This window comes from Phyllostomus hastatus, unplaced genomic scaffold (genome assembly GCF_019186645.2).
Source record: "Phyllostomus hastatus isolate PE091 unplaced genomic scaffold, TTU_PhHast_1.1 phas_contig_40, whole genome shotgun sequence".
In the NCBI taxonomy this organism is placed as follows: domain Eukaryota; kingdom Metazoa; phylum Chordata; class Mammalia; order Chiroptera; family Phyllostomidae; genus Phyllostomus; species Phyllostomus hastatus.
In genome coordinates this window covers 54163108-54185857 of record NW_025333872.1, presented here as the reverse complement: position 1 = coordinate 54185857, position 22750 = coordinate 54163108, and the positions used below count along the sequence as shown (strand labels likewise).

Here is a 22750-nt window from a genome sequence, read left to right as displayed (position 1 = left end):
CCGCCCCTCCTACCAGTCTGGATGAATGTGTCTTCTTTAACTCCTTGGTTGTCAGAATTCCATACAGTTCCATTTTCTGTCAGTTCTGGTTGTTTTTTGTTTTTAAATTATTGTTGTCCTCCTTTTAGTTGTGCGAGGAGGCATAATGTGTCTACCTATGCCTCCATCTTGGCCGGAAGTCCTACTTTGAGACTTTCTAAAAACCACATATATTGAACAGTGTCTCATTTGTATATGGTGATCTGTGTGCATAGTGTGTGATACCCCCGGATTGTTCTCAAAGCATATTTCCCTTTGCACCTGATATCATACTTTCATGACTACTAAATTGTTTATTGCTTGAGGGTAAACCATATGTTTATTCATCTTGGTAGAACAATATAATATAAATGAAAGACTTTGACATCAGACTGATCTAGGTTTAAATTCTGCTGTGCTATGTAACTTTTGACTGAGCAACTCCATTATATTCTTTGGTTATGGTTTTCTCAACTGAAAAATGGAGTGAATGCTTATTTTATAACAATGTTACGATTAAATCAGGCTTTGTACAAAGAACTAAACATTATGCTAGTCATCTATAGATCCTCAAATAAATTAAGATTGAAATCTCTTGTAATTTTCTGTAATACAGCTTCTATTTAAATGCCATTTGTGAATGGTATCTAAAGTTAAAACTTGTAATATATTTCACCAGTTGTATTGAGTATGTGTTCTAAACCAACTACCATGTTTAGTGCTATGGAACAAGTGTATTGTCAAAAAGTTTACAGTTCAATTGGAAAGATTGCACATGTGAATATATTAAAAACATGGTTTTTTAATTTGCTTTTTCTGGAGTAAATTAGATATAGTTCATTTAAAAAATTATTTTGTGTTTTGTGTGTACAGCTTAGTGTTTTAGATATTGTTCTTAAGTTAGTTTGGGCCTATTACTACTTGTATTAAGGAGGGTAATCAGTATTACAATAAAATATCAAGAGAGTGATATAACTATTATTATCTGCCACCAGATTTATAGTAGGATCCTGTTTTTTTAATCTTTAATACCAGTTGGTTATAAATTATACTTTACACAGTGTCATTTTGTAAAAAAGGAATAAATAGTTTTTTTCTAAGGTTCAGAGAAATCTGTGTAGTCTTTCTTTTTGTGAAATGGCATTTCTTTTTAGGTAATGGTATTGTGCAAAGACTATTGGCCTAGAAGACCAGAGATCTGAGTTCTAGTTTTACCCGTGTTTGAGGTAGTAACTTTTCTCATCTACAAAATAAAATTTTTTATCAGATACTCTTTCAAACTGTATGACTTCCTTGGGCATTTCATAAAATTAGCTGAAAGCTTTAATGTCCCTGAACTGTAAATTTGTTTTCTATTTCCTGTATCTAAGATCAGATTATCTCATTGAAGTTACCCCCAAATAAACTGCCTTCTAGCTGAAAATATTGTAGTTTCTAATTTTGCTCCTATTAGAAAGAGAGTAGTAACTGGAGAGAATGGGGCATGTGGATAAAGAGTTATCCATTCTAGGTCAGGTTGAATAGTTGTCAGCAGAAGTCAGACAGAGTGGGTTGATAAAATGAAGATTGGAAGCTAGATGGTATTTTTGGCTAACCAACCCTAACCCTTCCCCCATTCTCTTACTTTGATATTTCTTTTCATTTTAATTTTTTTCCAAGTATTAAAGTGCCACAAAATATACTCTTATTTTGAGTAATGAGGTCTTTCGGATTTGTGTGGTAGGAAGAAGCTCTGGTTAGAGCTAAGAAAAAAGTGACTGGAAGAAAAAAAATAAAGCATAAGCCTAAGTAGCAGCTACTTACTTAAAAAATGTTATGATTTATTGTATGTGTTCCAAGTTCAAGTCTAAGATTTAGTAAGTCATTTTCTTATCTACACAGTGAAAGTATGACTTAACATTGAGAATGTTTTCCTGATTGTTGAAAATGTAGTTCAGATCTTCCCCTCACTTTTTAAAAATTGTTCATCCTCTGTTCATTTCATATTAACTGTCCATTCTTAGAGAAGAACTTGAAATTAAAATGATTGTATTTTCAATTTTGTTCTATTTCTGTACAGTCATGGTCAGAGAGACACAGCACAGATTCTTCTATTACGAGGAGCCAAATATCTGCCAGATAAAAATGGAATAACCCCTCTGGATTTATGTGTACAGGTATGTTGTTAAATATTTTCTTAGGCCCTTACTTTATCATAGAAACAGACTGGTAAAATCACTTTTCTTTTCAAGTGAGAGGGTGGGTTCAAAGATTTTTATTCTATGAGGAATATGTTCTTCAAAAGAACTGTGATCTAAGAAATATGTATTGGTTTTTATCCCAGTTTATGACACAAGAACTTCTAAGACCCTTGGAATCTCCAGAGTGTAAGACTATCCTTTTGTATATTAATGAGATGACTAGTGGCTGAAAGCCCCCAGATAGCTTCAAGATGTGGGCTGCTTGCCAGAGGAGCCAACCCTGTGGTTAAGAGGGCACCCTCTTCCCCTACTCCTGGGGGAAGAGGCTCCAGCTTGAGTTCAGTCACTGATGACCAATAATTTAACCAATCATGCTTATATCACGGAGCTTCCTTAAAAGTCCAAAAAAGTGAGTTTCTCAGTTCTGGGTTGGTGGGTATGTCAAAGTGCTTGGAGGGTGGCATGCTCAGAGAGGGCACAAAGCTCTGTGCTCCTTCCTACATATGTTGCCTAAGAATCCTTTCCATTGGCTGTTCCAGAGTTGCATCCTTTATAATGAACAGGTAGTAGTAAAGGGATTCCCTGAGTTCTGTGAGCTCCTCTAGCAAATTATCAAACTCAAGGAGGGGTTGTGGGAACTCCTGACTTTCTTCTGGTTAGTCAGAAGTATGGGTGGCCTGGATTGTTGATTGACTTCCAAAGTGGGGGCACTATTGTGGGACTACACGCCTGACCTGTGGGGCCTACAAGTTTTCCTTTAGGAACTTCATTTTTAAACCTAGATAATTTTAAATATTTTTTATTAGGGTGGATATGGAGAGACCTGTGAAGTATTAATTCAGTATCACCCTAGGCTTTTCCAGACGATTATTCAAATGACACAAAATGAAGATCTCCGAGAAAACATGGTAATGTAATTGTGCTAGCAGCTTATAAAAGAACAAGCTTTATGCATGCTTAGCAGATATGTCAGCTTACAAATGTGTTCTTCATTTTATTATTATACATATTGTGATATTTATAATTAATTTTATTGTAAGTATTGCAACATTTGTAATACTATAATAATAGTATAATATTTATAAATATACTATAACAGTACAAATATTTATAATACAATAAATTTATTATGACTTACTATTTATAATAATATAATGCTAAATTTGCTTATTTGCATTATAGGATAAGTTATGAATTATATAATAATTAATAAACTTTGTGCTAATACTTGTCCCTATCAGTCTTCTTTTTTCTGGGTGTCTGGTCTTTCTTAACAGATATCATGTTATGATCAATACTCACTAGTTTACTGCATTCTGTATTTAGAATAATAGCATTTAAATTTTCCTTAAATTTTAGAATTAAATTTCTATAAATAATCTTGGTGATATCTGTTTTAATTATATATTTTTTTGCTTCCTTGGTGACTTTGAACAAAGATTATATATCATTTTATTCTCTATATTAGGTTTTGAATTTATGCAAGGCAAAATGACTGTAAAGGGTTTGATTTCATCTAATTGGCTTTGGGATACTTATTGGTACTTAATTTTTTGATAAAGTTTAATGGATTATTTTATAATCACATTTTTAATTTGTAAAATATTTAGTTACGGCAAGTTCTAGAACATTTGTCTCAGCAAAGTGAAAGCCAGTACTTGAAGATTTTAACAAGCCTTGCTGAAGTTGCCACAACAAATGGTCATAAACTGCTTAGGTAAGTGTTTTAAAATATAAACAGATCAACAGGTAGCAGTATCTCTTAGCTTTGTCTCTTTTAGGCTTTTCTGGGAAGAGTTTATTTTGTTGTATACCTTTTGCCAGTGGTAAGAGATTCTAAAAATTTGCCAACACGTCATTGTATTTTTGTTTTAAAGGATCAGTACAATCACATTTGTTCCTCAGGTGAGGAGACTTTAGTTTCCCTAAAGAGGCTAAAACTAGAGACTAGTTTGGGCATATGTGTCTAGAAGTTTATAAAATGATTATTTGGAACAATCATGTAAGTAAAATATGTCTAAAGAGGAGTCAAGATATTAGTTTAGGAATCTTGGTCACTAATGTACAGAACTGGGTATAAGCTGCTTATTAGTTCTATCTATCAGTAACCCCTAATGATTCATAATAAAATTTTCTCCTTGAGCTCTCCCTCTTTTCAATTTTTTTATTCTTTCAAAAAATTACATGGTTTTAATAGCTCATCTCTAAGTCCATGCAGTTAATGCCTTTATAATATTTGCATTAATATATTACATCTCCTTGCAACTATGTTTCTTTGTATGTGGTTAGTCACTTCAATTAGGAATAAACAGCCATTTAGAAATGGTTAATGTGTTACTTTGTAGCTTCAGATTTGGCCCACTTTTAATTTGGATTTTTTCCATCTTGTAATAGTCTTTTTATTTCTGTTCTTAATACATTGACAGTATTAATAGATCATGGTCTTCTCTTACTTCTGTGAGTTGCGACTGGACTTCTTCCTTCTAACTTTGTGCTGTTTCTGTTGTATAAAACAGCCACACTATCAAATCTATTATGTTAGCCCTTTTTTTTCCTGTCTACCTTCAGACTTTTCATATACTTCAGACCAGAATTACATTCTGTATCATTTACTTAGAAGAGTCTTTGCCAAGTCCTTTATACTTCATGGTGCCAATGTCACCTTCTTTTATTCTTTTAGCCATTTAAATATTTTGTCAGTAGTTTTAAAACTACTACTGAAAACTACTTTCGACTCTAAGAGTCATTGAATTCCACCTTGACATAATGCTTTCCTTTTATTTAGTTATTTCTATTAATCCACATATAGACTGAGACTACTTTAGACTCTGTAAGAGTCGTTGAATTCCACCTCAAAATAATGCACACTTTTTATTTAGTTATTTCCACTAATCCATTTATTTAATGTGGACTTTCTGAGATTTAGACATACTAAATGAAAGCATTTATACCACACTCAGGTGTAAAGCCAGACATTACTATTTATTGTGTGCCTCGGCAAGTATAATAACTTTTCCAAGTTGCCCTTTACCATCTGCCTAAAACTTATTTTTTAAAAAGATTTTTATTTATTTATTTTTAGAGAGAGAGGAAGGGAAGGAGAAAGAGAGACACATCAATGTGTGGTTGCCTCTTGTGCGCCCCCTACTGGGAACCTGGCCTGCAACCCAGGCATGTGCCCTGACTAGGAATCGAACTGGTGACCTTTTGGTTCCCAGGCCGGCACTCAATCCACTGAGCCACACCAGCCAGGGCTAAAAAGAGAATCTTAAAAGCATCAAGAGGTAAGCAGTTAGTTACCTACAGGGGAGTTCCCATAAAACTATCAGCCTATTTCTCCAAAGAAACTTTTCAGGCTAGAAGGGATTGGCAAGAAATACTCAAAGTCATGAAGAGTAGGGACGTACAGCCAAGCTTGCTCTAACCAGCAAAGGTATCATTCAGAATCAAAGGGCAGATAAAGAGCTTCCCAGACAAGAAAAAACTAAAGGAATTCACCATCACCAAACCATTGTTACATAAAATGTTAAATGAACTTCTTTAAGAAAAAGAGATCAAAACTATGAACAATAAAATGGCAAAAAATACTTATCTATCAATAGTTGAACTTAAAAACCAAACTAAGCAAACAAGAACAGAGACAGAATCATAGGTACAGAGAGTGTTTTGATGTTTGCCAGATGGGAGAGGTGGTATGGGGGAATAGGTAAAGGTGTGAGGGGATTAAGAAGTACTAATAGGTAGTTACAGAATAGCTATGGGGATGTAAAGTACAGTATATGAAAGGGAGTAGCCAGAGAGCGTACATGCTTGTCACATGATCATGAACAATGGTGGGGGATTATCTGGGGAGTGCTGGGTTGAGGGGGGCAAAGGAGAAAAGTTGGGATAACTAATAGCATAATGAATAAAATATAATTAAAAAATACATTTTAACAGAAGAAAAAAAAAGCAGCATAGGAGATGAGTGGAACAGGAGAAACAGATTAGGAAAAAGGAATCTATAGCCAGTACAGGTCTTAAAGTTATTTTGCTAAACTGTACTGTCTTGCCACTACCGTGCTACTGTTCCAGAATCTGTTATTATGGCCTTCTTTGGCCTGTATAAACCACTTTGTTGGGATCAATAGTGAGTATTGGTTTTTAGTATTGTTAGAATTTATTATATTGTTACTGTTTTGAAAAAACGCAGTTTTCTGTGTTTGTCCTTTACTCTCATATCACTACCACACTCAAACAACACTCTGACACCAGATACGTGGACTTTTATTCCCTATATCGAGCAATTTCCAACACCATCTGGGTGTCTTACAATTTAAATTAATTCAGACACTCTCTACATGAAGATAGCATCAGATCCCACAGATTAAGGGCTTAGTCCTACGAGACTCTCCCCCCTTCAGATGTCAATCCCAAAGTAGTAGGTATCCAGATTACCCATAACTTCTGTCCGACTTGACTATAGAGTGGAGGTTCTGATAACCTCTTCCCCCTCGGATTTGATTATTTCCTGGAATAGCTCACAAAATTCAGGGGAACATAGTTACCAATTTATTAAAGGGTATGATAAAGGATACTGAAGAAGAGCCAGATAGAGATACTTTGGGCAAGGTCTGGGATGGTCCTGGAGAGCTTTTTTCCCCACAGAGTTGGGATACATCACCATCCTGGTTCGTGGATGTGTTCACCAGCCCAGAAGCTCCCTGAGTCCTATATTTTTGGGCTCTTTATGGAGGCTTTATCGTGTAGGCATGTTGATCATTAACACCATTTCCAGCCCCTCTCTTCCTGCTAGAGAATGGGGGATGTGTCTGAAAGTTCTAACCTTCAATCATAGCTTGGTCTTTTTGGTAACCAGCCTCCATCTCGGAGCCTACCCAGAATTACCTCAGAAGAACAAGAGACACTGCTATCACCCAGGAAATTCCAAGGGATTTAGGACTCTGTGTTACAAATTGACACCAAAGACCAAATATTAGAACAAAAGATGCTCCTAGTACTCTAATCACTTCAGAAAATTATAAGGGTTTTAGGAGCTCTGTGCCAGGAACTAGGAGCAGAGACCATTAGATATATTTTCTGTTATCTGACAGCTGCCAAGATAGATTCTTAAGAGATTCTCAAATACAAATTATTTCAGCCTTCCAAATTATGTTTAATGGTATTTAAACTTATTTTTTAAATTTTTAAATTACAGTTGTCATTTAGTATTATGTTTAATGGTATTTTTGCAGATTGTCTTTCTTTTGTTCATTTATTTGTGAATCATTTTATGTTTCTCAAACCACAATGTGATGTAGTTTTGGCCATTTGCTTTAACAGAAATTTTAATTAAGAAAAAAACTGATTTATATATATTAATTTAGTGACAATTGAGATGGTATTTAGCACACTGTTGGAAAAAATGAATAGCCTTTTGTGTAACTGAATCTAGGAATATTTGATAAAGATAATAAATATTTATTGAGGGCATTTTTGCACATTTTCATTGAGTTTTCTTTCTGTAGATTTAAAATTGAAGGTAAAGATAGTTGACAATATGCAAATGAACAGAGAAGTTGTAGCCTTTGCTAAGTAAGACACTGATTGAATGGAGGTGCACTCTCATGTAAAAACCAAATGAGAGGTACATTGACAGGGTTTTGCACTAGGAAACTGATTTTTGAACTTTTGTATTCAGACCTGGTAGCTTGGAAAGAAATTATTTTATGATCAACTGGGAAGGATATGGTAAGGTTTGAATTTTTATAATCTTTTTGCATAATACAAAAGAGATATTTCACTGGTTGGAAAGTGAAAAATGACATTGGTTTTTTTTTTTTAAACCAACCCATCGGCTTGAAGCTTAAACTGGGTAAAGTAATATAAAATTATTAGGCTCTATTAATAGCTGATGATTTTAAAATTCTATTGTAAGGAAATATTTCTTACTGTAAGGTAACTCCAGATCAGGTACTTAAAAAAATATTTATGTATGTTGTAACTTTGCAGGGGAAAATCAAATCACACCTTTCTTGTGGAGAAGAATTTGAGTCATTGTACTTAATTTTTTGAAGATCTGCAACACAATAGAAAAAGGAAATAGTGTCAACCAGACAACCTTTCTATTATGTCTGAACAGTTTTATGATATAAAATTAAAAAATATTTAGTAAAGTCAAATATGTAAAAATTAGTTCAACCAAAACTAATGATTCTGTACACACTTTATTTAAAGTTACTAAAACAAAAAATTTTCCTAATGTGCTGTAGATGTCCCAGTCAGTAGCAGTAATATTTCACTAACACTTAAAACTGACAGCTCATTTTTATTGGCAGTTTTTTACAATTTAACAATTCTTAGAGTTAAAAACAACATGAATATTGACATGAAAATGACAGGAAATTTTGACTGCCATGTCAATTTAGAGGGATAGGAAATAACTTCTTTTTTTTTTAATAAAAGACTACAATGGCAAAGTTCCAGGGACATTATTTACCATGGTTTTTTTTTTTAAGATTTTATTTATTTATTTTTAGAGAGGGAAGGGAGGGAGAGAGAGAGAAAGAAACATCAATGTGCGGTTGCTGGGGGCCGTGGCCTGCAACATAGGCATGTACCCTGACTGAGAATTGAACCTGCGACACTTTGGTTGGCATCCTGCACTCAATCCACTGAGCTACGCCAGCCAGGGCTAGGAAATAACTTCTAATTTGTCACTCACCAAACGGAAATACTTAGAAGTAGGTATTTGCTATTTCTATATTACTAATCCTTGGGTTGTTTTTTTTTAATGTTAAAAGATACCTAAAGTATCATAGAGGAAAATTTTAATGACCTGGATAAAGTACACTAAGGGGAAGAGAGGATACACTTTGATAACTAAATTTGTACAAAGATAATCATACCATTCCAGAGACATAGGAAAAGGTGTTCCATATTGCTAGCTATCAGAGAGATGCAAATTAAAACTACAATGAGATACCACTTTACACTGGTCAGAATGGCCATCATAAACATTGCAACAAACAACAAGTGTTGGAGAGGTTGTGGAGAAAAGGGGACCCTGGTGCACTGTTGGTGGGACTGCAGACTGGTACAACCACTATGGAAAACAATGTGGAACTTCCTGAGAAAACTAAAAATGGATCTACCTTTTGACCCAGCAATTTCACTGCTGGGACTATATCCTAAGAACCCTGAAACACCAATCCAAAAGAACCTTTGCACCCCAATGTTCATAGCAGCACAATTTACGATAGCTAAGTGCTGGAAGCAACCTAGGTGCCTATCAGTAAATGAATGGATCAAAAAACTATGGTACATTTACACAATGGAATTCTATGCAGCAGAAAGAAAGAAGGAGCTTCTACCCTTTGCAACAGCATGGATGGAGCTGGAAAGCAATGTGCCAAGTGAAATAAGCCAGGCAGTGAAAGACAAATACCATATGATCTCACCTTTAACAGGATCCTAAACAACAAAACAAACAAACAAGCAAAATATAGTCAAAGACACTGAAATAGAGGACAGTCTGACAGTGACCAGAGGGGAGAGAAGAGGGAATTTCAGGGGAAAATGGGAAGGATTTACAGGAACAAATTTAAAGGACAAATGGACAAAAACTAGGGGGGGGGGGGTGGAAATGGGAGGCAGGTGGGGAGGGGTGGGTGGGTGGGCTGGAATGGGAATAAAAGGCAGAAAACTGTACTTGAACAATGACTAAAATAAAATAAAATAAAAAATCATACCATTCTGCCCAAAAGTGTATGCTACTCTTTACTCTGATTTTGTGCAGCCTTTGTAACAGAAGATAACTGATGTTAGAGATTTTGAAATAAAACCACTCCCTAAACAACACCACCAATAAAATGTTTAAAAATATCAAACATTAGATCCAATACAAATTTAGCCTGTCCTCTATAGTTTCTCTGTGGAAGAGTAATGATTGATATTTATGATGATGACCAATCCCCAGGCACTGTGGGATTCTGAAGGGCTTTGTGATTTGTCAAAGAAAGTTTATATTATAGTCAATATGGATTAGTGTTGATTGGATTTGAATCTTTTTTTTAATAGTGTGATATGTTTCTTATATTTATGTAGACTCATAAGACAACCCATTATATAGAGAACCACCCTAATAGAGGTAGTAACTTTAAGGCTATTCAATTTGTGAATGTTCTATATGTGAAAAATTGGTTATTATTCTGGGGTGGGGAGAGGAACTGAAGTTATGGATTGAATAGTGGGCACATCAGCCTGTACAATTGAACTATGGGTTGGCCTAAGAACATAAGGCCATCATTTCTACCATTGTTTCTCTGTGAAATGTTCTCAGAGTTCTAAAGAATCAGTTTAATATGCGAATAAACTTTTGGAAGTGAAAGTTGAAGACTGCCTTGTAGCTGGCATCTCAAGAAACCTACTTTCTACAATGGTGATTTTCTTCATATTTTATGCTTTGGTCATTGGTTACATTCTGGTGTCTTAAAATTGGTAATTTATTTATATGTAATCCAAGTAATATACAAGGTCTTTCCAGAAGTTATCCAGCCACATATTATGAAAAATAGAGATATTTATTGAAGAAGATACCAGAAACATTGTATATAGAACAATGACACCTAATTCCCCTTCAAAGTAGGTACTTTGGCACTTCACACAGTCTCCCAATTGCCATCAGCTGCCCTGTTGTATTTTCCTGAATCTCATCACTGATCTGAAATTGCTTCCCTTTGAAAGGTGATTTTAGTTTTGGGAAAAGGCTGTAGCGGGGCTGAGTCACCTGGGTGATTTGATGTTTCACCAAAAAAACTCTGCACAGGCATGAACGGGCATGTTGTTGTGATGAAGCTGCCAATCACCAGTTGCCCATAGTTGCAGCCTTCTGAGTTATCTGAATAGTTTCCGTGGAGAAATGTTCAAGCTTAATTCTGCAAAATTTGATGCAGATTTGTTGCTTTACTGCTCATTCATTTTGAATGCGATGGCCACATAGTACACATGCTCACTCAGTGGCACCTACTGCCCCCACTGACTAGTACAGTAAAGTAGTCATTGTTCACACATGTGCATTACAGTCCACTTGCCTTGGCTGCCAGGTTACATTGATGTGGAGTGAACTGTTCTCATTATATTAATAATGGCTGGACTTTTTCTGGACAGACCTTATATGTTTGATAACTTCCTGTTAAAATGTAGTGTTCTCTATCACAATGGGAAAGGAATTTTACTTGTTATATTATAAAACAGGTGGACAGTTGATGAAATGTTTTAAAATAAAGTATTTTAAGATATAATTTGCTTTATTACATCTAATCTGTTCATATTTTTATTTTCAGCCTGTCTAGTAATTATGATGCTCAAATGAAAAGCCTTTTAAGGATTGTGAGGATATTTTGTCATGTCTTTCGAATTGGTCCATCCTCTCCCAGTAATGGAATCGACATGGGCTACAACGGGAATAAAACTCCAAGAAGCCAGGTGTTCAAGGTCAGAAAAGTATATGACGTTGTTATGAAGATAGACGTAAAAGAGATGAATTTGACAAAGCATGCATTCATTAATCAGAAACCTCATACACAGGACGTAAGTTCGGTTCATACCCATATCACTTTCAAAGTTAGGCACACACCTTCCTCCTTTCATCTCTGTTTAATCAACAGCAAGTCCTAATTGGTGAGCTTTTATATTTCTCTTTCAAGTAAAATTTTAATTCCATTAGTGTTTTATTCTGATGGTAAGATATTTAATGTTTAAATCTAAATTTACTTTTTATTGGCTTATAGGTTTTTAAGGTGGCAATATGCAGCTGCCATGCTTTTTAAAAAATACTTATTTAGAAGGAAAGAAAATACTCAGTTTTATTTAGATTTATTATCATGTATATATTTTGTGTGTATCCATGTATATATTTTTAAAATAAGGTTACTTTCAGATAATGGGTTTACCAACAGTTAACTCCTGGTATCACTTCAAGGAAAAATCATTGAGATATGTATTTTGCTTCTCGTATACAAGCATATTTGTGGATGGAATCCCTGGAATAATAATTCCATATAAAACCCAAGGCAGGGTTGCTATTCATGCTAAATTATAATTTTATAAAGTAAACAAAATGGATGTGGCTGTAATTCTATTACTAATGCTTTTTTATAGCATTATATTTTCATATAACTCAGATTTGGGACAAATGTGTAATTTAATAATTTTTTTCCATGTTATTTTTTTAAAGGTAATTAAAGAAATTTTTATAGTATAAAATTTGCTTTTGGGTTCATAAAGACATTTCTTTAAATAGTCTTTTGAGTATTAATACAGGTTATCTATCCAAAAAGTGATATAATTGCTTTTATGTGCCACTTCCTCCTAAACTAGTTATGATTGACAGACAGCTTTACTGTCTGTAAAAAATTAAAGTTAAATTAATGAGCTATGTTAAATGATTCTTACATGGAAAATTTTTGGGAGACACTTAATAAATAAATGGTTTGCAAGCATTTCAACACTAGTAGATTCTTTATGCTTAGAATAGGTATGATACACTTTTGGAAGCTATGTATAAGAATCCCTGCATCTGTTTGAGTTTTCTCTTTCTGTCATCAATGTAGGAAAGACTTTTCAGTCTTTTTTTTTTTTTTCCTCCCTTCTTTTCTCTTCCCCTATTGTGCCATCTCCTGGAAGAAGGAAGATATGCATCTTCTTGTATTTCAAATTTTGGCTTTTCACATACCACTTCCTTGAACATTAGTTAGGAATGATAACTTACAGTCTTTGTAAACTTCTAATCTAAATTATTGATCCATTGTTTTTTCTGTGTTGTTTTAAATGAGTTTCATTGTTCAAACATTCACATTACACAGAGGAGTTCTTAACATGTTGTGGTGTGGCTCCTACTGTTAGTTACTCAATCTACCCCGATTTGGTTTTTCTACTCATCCTTTCTACTTATTTATAATGATTAACAAAAAAATCAAATCAGGTATAGGTGTGGTCACCATTATTTATATTCTTTTTTTTTTTGTTAAAATTTTGCTAAAATGTGCCACCTCTTTACTAATGATGTCAGAAAATAAGTATGTGCTAAGTAGCCTCTCTATATCCATTTAATGCTTATGTTAGTTTCCTACCTACCCAGTCAATACAGATATGACTGAGTAGAAAAGAATATCACTGTTTTGCTTTTAGGTTTTCTTTTATGGGATTCAGACTCTATTTTGATTGTCACATATCATTTGTATATATACTTTTATTTCATTTGTTAGTATTTTTATTTCTTTTTTAAGGCATTATTTTTTTCTGTTATTGACAACTGCTTTTGCCTCTCAGCACTTATTTTCTCTTAAATTTTGATCTGTCACTTTAAAACATTTTTATTAAAAAACTTAGCTAATTTTTTAAAACAGTTTTGTTCTTAAGGGATTTATTAGTCTCTTCCTATCTAATTTTATGAATTAAGTGTGGAGTCTTTAGAGGATGGCAGAATGATCTGCCTTCCCACTTACAGGATAAAAATAGAAATTACATTGTCATATGTGTATATAAGGTCTTCTGTTCATTGTGGGACGATCCCAGTTGTGAAAATATTAAACATATTGCTGAGTTATAGTGATGTTAGATTGGAAATATCGTTTTAATTTTTACCACATTTTGTTTAAGGTAGCAATTAATCTCTACTTTTCATTTCATTAACTAGGTACTCCAACATGTCACTCTGTTAAGATGAACTAATGGGTTTTCCATTAATATGAGTAGGTTTATAGGCCATGTGTTTTTAGTAGGTGAAATTATCTAACATCCTGTTATTAGTTTTCTCATTTATCTTAGGAGTTCTTTAAATTAATCGGAACAGCCCTGGCTGGTGTGTTTCGGTGGATTGAGCACTGGCCTGTGAACCAAAAGGTCACCGGTTCGATTCCCAGTCAGGGCACATGCCTGAGGTGTGCAAGAGGCAACCACACATTGATCTTTCTCTCCTTCTCTTTCTCTCTCCCTTCCCCTCTGTCTAAAAGTAAATAAATAAAATCTTTAAAAAAAACCTGGCTGGCGTAGCTCAGTGGATTGAGCTCGGGCTGCGAACCAAAGCATCACAGGTTCGATTCCCAGTCAGGGCCACATGCCTGGGTTGTAGGCCATGGCCCCCAGCAACCGCACATTGATGTTTCTCTCTCTTTCTCCCTCCCTTCCTTCTCTAAAAAATAAATGAGTAAAATCCTTAAAAAATTAAAAAAAATCTTTATAAAAAATTAAATAAATTAATCTGAACACCTAGCTTTTTTTCAATGTTAAGAGATTTTTATCTAGTGCCTTGGGAACTTCTGAGAACCTGAAGGAGATGGAGATAGTTCAGGTTTCGAAGCAGGGTGAGCATGGGAAAGACAATTGAGGATTCCTGAATCTTGATGTGCTGTTTTTATGAATAGTAAGCTATGACTATTAACAGTTTTATTGAAGTATTATTGGGAAAATTTGGAAGCCAAGGAAGATTGAGAAACTTGTAACTATAAGATCTTAGGTTTTTGGTTGTGGCATTTGACATTATCAAGTTGAGAATAGTTAAACAGGATTTCAAGATTCTGTTAATGAACTTAAGTTTGTAATGCTTCTCGTCAAATTTGTGCTCAGTTTGGCACATAGATCTTGAAAAACCTTTAAGTTTTCAACAGGCTTGGGATTATATGTTACCGCTTTGAAATATAGCTTGAAATGTTTTGAAAATTGTCTGTGATTGTCATCATTGTTGCTATAGGTAGAATTTAATTCTGTGGTGAAATCACTAAATAATATGAAATGAAGTAGTATTTTCACAGTGGTAAGAAGTCAGCTCATGTTTTCCATTGTCATTGACTCATTTTTTCAGTAGCAGTTGATATGTGCAGTGCTTTGTGTCTTACCTAATGGTTTTATTATTTGTGGATATAGAAAGCATCATAGATATGGTTTGCAATGATTTAGTTTTATTTTTAAAAATTTATTATAATAATTTTTGTCTGTGGCTGCTTATCACAATTAAAAATTTAAGTTATTGTCACAGTATCTTTTTGGTTGTTGAGGAATGAATTTTCTGAACAGATCTTCAAAGGGACAACTCCCTAGGTAAAAATACCTCAAGGTTGGGATTTTGTTTTACTGCCTGTGTGAGTGAAGGAAAAAAGGTGGGAAAGAGAGAAAAGAAGGGCCTAAGGGATGCCTAAGGGCTTAAGAAGGAATGACTTACTACTTCTCTTTTTTTGCTAATTCTCTTTTAAATTTGTGCTGTGTTCCTGTATTGAAAACTTTCTAGTTTATTTTTACTTTTATTTACTTTTTTTTTTTTTAGACAAAGAGGAAGAAAGGGAGAAAGAGGGATAAAAACATCAATGTGTGGTTGTCTCTTGCACATCTCTTGCTGGGGACCTGGCCCGCAACCCAGGCATGTGCCCTGACTGGGAATCGAACTAGTGACTCTTTGGTTTGCAGGCCAGCACTCAATCCACTGAGCCACACCAGTCAGGGCTAGTTTATTTTTAGATATTTCTGGATTATTCAAAATTTGCCTTTCAGTTTTGCCCATTGTCAGTTTTGAGAAACAAGATTGTTAACAGGTTCATGCCCAGTTCTCTAGTCTGCACGAGGAGCAGGTATCAGTTCCTGCCTTAGGCTCATTTCCATCCAGTGTGTTGATTTTCTAGGTTTTAGCCCTTCTCATTTGGAGACCAGTTATTCCTTTTTTCTTTAGTATCAAGCAGGATTACATCACTACCACCTGTTCTTTCTATTTTGGAATTTGATTTTCTCATGGAAAGCTGAATAGTTTTGCTGATATAAAAAGTTCTTTTTCATCTTTTACAGCAGGTTTAATGTTTTGCTCATGAAATGCAACTGTCAGCTCAAACTTGAGTCATGATTAGAATTAACACATTTTCAGTGAAGGTATCATCTCAATGTTCATAGTAGCCAGTTGTTTTGCCCCCTCCTACAAGCAGCTCAGGAACCCTGAATCTTCCATGCTCTCTGCCTAATCATGGAAAAAATCGTCTTGTGGTGGAGAGGCACTAATTTCAGTCTCAGAAAAGGTATAATTAGTTTCTGTCTTTGCTTACCTGCTTACCTAGTATGTGCTAATTAAACATTTGTTGAGTGAGTGCATTAGGTTTTTGGTGATGGTAGTGGGGTTTTCATTTTGTTTTGTTTTCTGCTTTTTAGTTTAATGTTTTAAGTGAAGACTCAGGAGTGATTTAATTGTTTGTAAACTTATTAAGCCAAATATTCTCAGAAAGAGAATGTTGTGGACACCAGAAGAAGGGCTAAAAATGTAGCAGAGGGATTTGTTAGATAATTGGAATGAATTTTCTGGCAAAATAGGTTATGTAAACACTGTCTAAGGTTCCAAATATGGTTGTATAATCTCTTCTCATAGTGGTCTTTAAAAGTAAGATTATTTTTTCTAGTTGAAGTAATGTAAGGGTAGGTCTTTCCAAAGTACATGATCTAGTTTGTAGCATTCTGTGATCATATAAGAATAAAAAAGTAAGGCTAACTTTTATATTCATTTGCAGAAAGTTAATCATTCTCAATAGGAACATTTAAAATAGTGTAGGAATGAAGGACCATTTAACCATTACCCCTTGCCAGTTGTTCACTTTTATTTAGGAAATAAAAATGTTCTAGTGGGTTCTTATTTAATTGACATAAATATTGTATAACTTTAAGATAAAAGTATATATTACTTTTTTATATAAAAAAGTATATATTTGCAACATGTATATATTGCAAAATGTTTATTGCAAAATGTTTACTACAATAAGGTTAGTTAATACATCCTTCACCTCACATAATTACTATTTTGTTTTTGTTATGGTAAGAACGTTAAAGCTTTACTGTCACAGCAACTTTCAATTATATGATGTAGTATTGATAACTATAGTCATGCTGCTGTACATTAGATTTCCAGTAGCAGATCATTTAATAATAGCTGGGCATTTATATTTCTGCTTGCGTAAAAATGCTCATTGTTAGAGATGATGTATATGTTTCATCGTCTATAGTACTTAGTCCTGTTGTAGCATTTGAGGTTACATAATATTTAAAAAATAAAATGTTACTTGCTGTTAATTTACCAAAGACATTTTATTCCTGTCAAAAGGGATATTTTATATAGTGTAGAAATAAACAATTTAATTACTCCCCATCTTTTTTTTTTTAAGCTGTTAATCTCTACTTGGAATTGAGAATTTGCTAGTCAGTATTTTATAGTTACCGTTTAATAGAGATGATTTTGTATGTGTGTTGGTGAGCATGTGTATACCTATATGTGCATGTATGTGTATATGTGTATGTATATTTAAATGTCATATCATAATTAAATTTTCTTGTCATAAATTTTCAAAATTTTAGGAAATTAGATGTAAAGAAAAGAGTACAGTAAACTAAGCTGTTTATTAGACTCTTTAGGAAAACCCTAATAATTCTCATTTTTTTAATTGAAAAAAAGACCTATAATTGAAAATTGTTTGCACTTTAATACACTAAAGGTTAAGGGGATTATATATATGTGTGTATAATAAATGGTTTAAAATGAAATATTTGAAAATGTTTAAAAGAAAATTGCTCATACATTTTTTGTTAGGTTTTAGTTTTTCCTTTTTATTCCAAGGAATGCATAAATACAAATTAAGTTTTCATTATAAATGAATAAATTGTCATTTATATGGCATTCATATCTTTTTGTTAATTACCTATAGTCACTGCTGTCACATTAACTTGGGAAAATAGAAGCATGTAGAGTAAATTTTCTCTTTTATTATTTATTTGGCTGGAGTTTCAGAATGATATTTAAAAAAATCTTTTCTTTTTCTCTTAGCCCCTTGAGTTGCTTTGGCACTCATTAGATGAATGGCTAGTTTTAATAGCTACAGAACTGATGAAAAACAAAAAGGACTCAACGGATATCACTTCTATTTTACTAAAACAAAAAGGCCAAGATCAAGATGGTACTTCCATTCCTCCATTTCAACCTCCAGGACCTGGGAGCTATGAAAATCTATCCACTGGCACCAGGGAATCTAAACCAGATGCTCCAGGAGGGAAACAGGAAGCCAGTGCAGACTGTCAGGATGTTATTTCTATGACAGCTAACCGGCTAAGTGCTGTCATTCAAGCTTTTTACATGTGCTGTTCTTGTCAGATGCCTCCAGGGTAAGAAGGTTTCTGCTTTGTTTTGTGTGCAGGTCTCAGCCTATCAATAACCAATCTTGTGGCTAGACCAGCCCTTGTGGTTCTTATTATGATTGCAAGGCGCCCTTCAGCAATAACCATCAGGAAACTTTGAAAAAAAAAAAAAAAGGTTTATTACTTACAAGGTCTGGAAATTACATGGCACACCTGGGGCCACACAGCGAGGTCGCTGGGAGAGAGCAAGAGTGAGAGCATGGCCCCTGAGACAGCTAGCGCTCACATGGTGTGGGCATGGGCCAGGCATCCTGCTTTTTGGGGGGTCGAAGATGGGGGGCGGTTTCTGGTGCTCACCCTTTATTGGTGAATTTAAAACATAAGAGTGGGAATTTAAAGTGTGGGAAGAGGGAAAAAACAAGTAGCATAAGTGGTCAGTTATTGAAATCAATCAAGATCTCTAAAACAAGGGAGCCTCAGTAGGGGGAGGTGGCCTGGCTCTTATCTAGTTGGGTGGCTGGCAATGTGTTTATTAAAGATAGCCATCTTTGAAGTGTATGCCTCTTTGAAGCAGAAGCCTGGGCAACCAAAACTTAAATCAGGCACTTGTATTATAAAAAAGAGAAAAACCCAACTGTGAAGGCTTACACTGCATGCTTATTATTTCTCTGATAGATGAAAAAATGCTTCTTTTTTGTAATTTCAGTAAATACAAATAGTAATTTGTTGCTTTTTAGGTTCTATTCTGATCTTGTTAGGATAGTCATTGTACTGATCTAAAATTAGTTCAAAACATTTGCTAAACATTGTGTAAGTTATTAGCATGTAGAATGGTGAATGCCACTTTGTGTAAGGATCACTTTATTATGTATTTGAAATGTATAGACCAGAGATGCTTAACATTTTAAGTTTTTCAAAATGTCATTTGTTTATATCAATATTATCTGTTAATGAAACTTATGTATTTTTTCATCTTATAGATTGACCAGGAATGCTTAATTTCTTAAATTTGTAAAAATGATCCAAACCCCAATATTTTTTTGCCTAGGAGCCAGTCCAGTTCAATACAGAGTTTTCAAATTTGCTATATCACCAACTTTTGTCTATAATTCTGATTTTTTTTTATCCTTCACAGAATGACTTCACCCCGTTTCATTGAATTTGTATGCAAACACGATGAAGTCTTAAAATGCTTTGTTAACAGGTAAGGCTTTCTTAGATTCATAGACTGCCCTTATAGTTTTTTCTTATAGTTTTCATCTCAACAGAAAAAAATGTTACTTCTGTTAAACTATTCAAAAAATGCTTCATGATGAGTGAAAGTATAGTAGGTGTATTCTTCTCCTGTTTTAGTGTCTATGTATTTCAGTTAATGCCACTTAATCCTTCCTGTCCACTTAAACAAAGTGTGTTTTTCTTTTAGAAATCCCAAAATTATATTTGATCACTTTCACTTCCTCCTTGAATGTCCTGAGTTGATGTCAAGATTCATGCACATCATAAAAGCACAGGTAGAAATTTCTCTTAATCTTATTTCTAGTCTGTCTAAGGAAAACTTTCTAAATTTGAGTACTGTTTAATGAAGTAATTATTATACACAACACTTCCTGCTATAATAAGAGTGAAATTACTTTATTCTTTTAGAATATAGAGTTATGTTAGCATGTTACTTTAGTATGAGGAGTAATTTTTTTCTTCAAGAAGTGTGTATTGAGGTCCTGCTATGTACAAAGGCTGTTCAAGGACAACAGAACACGTTGCCACATCTCCTGGAATGAGTGGTCCTTGAGACAAGGATTTTACCCCTAAATACACTTGGGAAATATGCCCTGTTGGAGATTTATAAAGTTTATCAGTACCTTGTTAAAGATTTTGAGAAGCCCTTTTCTAAATACAGTGATTAAACTTTGTTAGCCCTCTAAACTTTGACCTGAGAACCTTCCCCCTGCCAGGGTTCATTCCACATATTTCATTTTGCATGAAACATGTTAGGAAAAACTTTCTACTTAACAACTATGTGACTTTGAGCATATTTCCAGCATCCTTGAGTTTTGGTTTCTTTTGTAAAATAGAGATAAACCTTGTAAAACTCTTGTAAAGAGTAAGTTTTAAGCAGTGACTGGCATTATCTGTTCAATTTATGGCAGTTGTTTTAGAGGTAGAAGAAATATATCCTTTTTCCAACAGGATCTTAATTCAGTCTAGCAGGGGAGATGATTAATGTACCTATAAGATAGTAATTATAATATTACCTAGCTCTGTAGAAGTTTATAGGATAAAGCACTTGTTTCTGGGTGCTATAGTCAAGGGAAATTTCAAAGAGGAGGTAGATTTTACACTGGACCTTGAAAAACATGCAAAATGTTGATGAGAGTAAATGGGGAAGATGAACATTCTAGCCAAGATATGAACATGTAGGTAGAAAAGTGTATAAAACTACAGTGGTTGAAGCAGAAATTTTGAGTAAGTGAAGAATGTGATATAATTCTGGAAAGGCAGATTTGGGTCATTGTGCCTTAAGCCTTGATTGCCAGATTAAAGAATCTTTGTTTGCCAGGGTGACAGGAGCCACTGCTCACTCTGCTTTAGGAGAATGACATGATCCTGGCAAAATTCTAGGAAACTGTTGTCAGAAGTGTAGGATAGACTGTAGGCTATGGTTTGGATAGTAGTCATAGGATAAATACTGTAAGTATTTAAAATGTAAGCTTTAAAATGTCTTTAGGGACACTGATTCTTTCAGCAGTTAAAGAAAGCTAAGAACTAATCTTATAAAACTATACACAAGTACATAGGTACCCTTTGACATCTATTTCATCATTATAATGTAAAAGAGAACATACTAATAATAAGTTACATTTATTGAATGCTTTATGTGGATTATTTTATTGCCACAGAAATCATGTGAACTGGATACTGTTACTGAAGCTGAAGAGGTTAAGTAAGTTAAGTCATTCAGCTACTAAGTGGGAGAACCAGAATTTAAAAGTTTGTCTGGTTCTCAAGTTTATTTTTTTAACCTACATTGTGACTTCATTCTAGTGCAAATGAGATTATGGGTGAAAGAAGCTCAGTTTTTGAAAGGGATAGTTTGCTTTTTTTTAATACTGGCTCTGCTTTTCACTTCCTTTTTCTCTTCCCTTCCCAAAAAATTCAGTCCAAAAGCATCTGCATCAGCTCTCCACCATATGTACCTTTTTGACCAGGGTGAGGGAAGTATCCACAAGCATTATGTTGTTCCATTGTGGGGTTTGGAGCTTGGGCGTGGAAAGGAGGGTGTCTGTAGAAGAGGGGCTCAGCACAGACAGTGTGAGTTGAGGTGGCATGTGGAGGATGTCCCATGAGGCGGGTAGTGACAGTTGCTCAGAGTAGGTTGACAAAGCCCAAGTATGGTGGAGGGTATCCATGCAATGAAGCATTCATGCTAGCACTCATGGGATATATACAGGTATATACAATGGTTATATACAGGTTGATCAAATAAGTAAAGATTACGGAAGCTGTTTCTCATTGTTGGAGAAAGGAGTTATAAGACAGAGGAACATAGAATGAACCATGCATTGTTGGATTGTAATTGGAGATAGCAGTGTGAACTTACTTTTTAATGTAGATAGGTATAGCAATCTTGGCACTCAGTTCTTGGTCTTTAAATAGCATTCTCAAAAAACCCGACTCACTGGAGAAATGGCTAACTGTAGGGCCAGGTCAGGGAAAGTACAGATGAGCCTGGCCTTCTTATTGTGCAGGAAAGTTGTTTAAATAATTATGTTATACTAAAAATGACCCAGAACCAGTTTGAATGAGTCCACTAGACAAATCTGAAACAATCTCACCTCAAAATAAATAATAATGATAAAATACTATAAATGAAATTAAATTATGAGTCTATATTGAAAATAATGAATAAATGGAAAGTTTGATGATGTGTGTTATATATTTATTATTTCAAACTATCTCTGTGTGGAATACTTACTGATTACAAAGATTTAGAAGCAAAAGAACTTTAAAGTGGATACATTTGGCAGTGATCAAAGCAGACAATATCGGCATGCCAGCTGATAAGATGCATGGAGAAAGAATATGGTATCGCTTCTTTAATATTCCTGCCAAAGATGCACACACTAAATTTAATCAGGAGAAAACATCAGACTTAACTCCAATTGGGACATTCTAACAAAACACTGACCTGCAATCTTTAAAAATATTGAGGTCATGAAAATTAAGAAAACACTGAAGAACTCGTACCAAAATGAGACAGACAACTAAATACAATTCACGAGTCATTGTGCTATAAATAAAGGACATTGTTAGGAAACTGGCAAAACTTGCATTGGGTCTAAGGATTAGGTATAGTAATGCATCCGTGTTAATTTTCTGACTTTGATGGTTGTTTTCTGGTTATGTAGAAGAATTCTCTTATT

At 34.3% G+C, this 22750-nt stretch overlaps 1 protein-coding gene across 4 annotated transcripts in view; it reads left to right on the top strand.

Moving 5' to 3' along the window:
* HACE1 (HECT domain and ankyrin repeat containing E3 ubiquitin protein ligase 1) overlaps positions 1 to 22750 on the top strand; it is a 91032-nt gene that overhangs the window by 35869 nt on the left and 32413 nt on the right. For 2 of the 4 annotated variants that reach the window (XM_045843398.1, XM_045843400.1), the window contains 7 exons: positions 2078 to 2174; positions 3005 to 3106; positions 3809 to 3915; positions 11522 to 11672; positions 18022 to 18356; positions 19465 to 19533; positions 19753 to 19840. In XM_045843398.1, coding sequence (XP_045699354.1) covers positions 2078 to 2174; positions 3005 to 3106; positions 3809 to 3915; positions 11522 to 11672; positions 18022 to 18356; positions 19465 to 19533; positions 19753 to 19840 — 949 coding nt within the window. Of the gene's footprint in view, positions 1 to 2077; positions 2175 to 3004; positions 3107 to 3808; positions 3916 to 11521; positions 11769 to 18021; positions 18357 to 19464; positions 19534 to 19752; positions 19841 to 22750 lie in introns of all 4 variants that reach the window. The other 2 variants (XM_045843397.1, XM_045843399.1) reach the window with 1 other exon arrangement.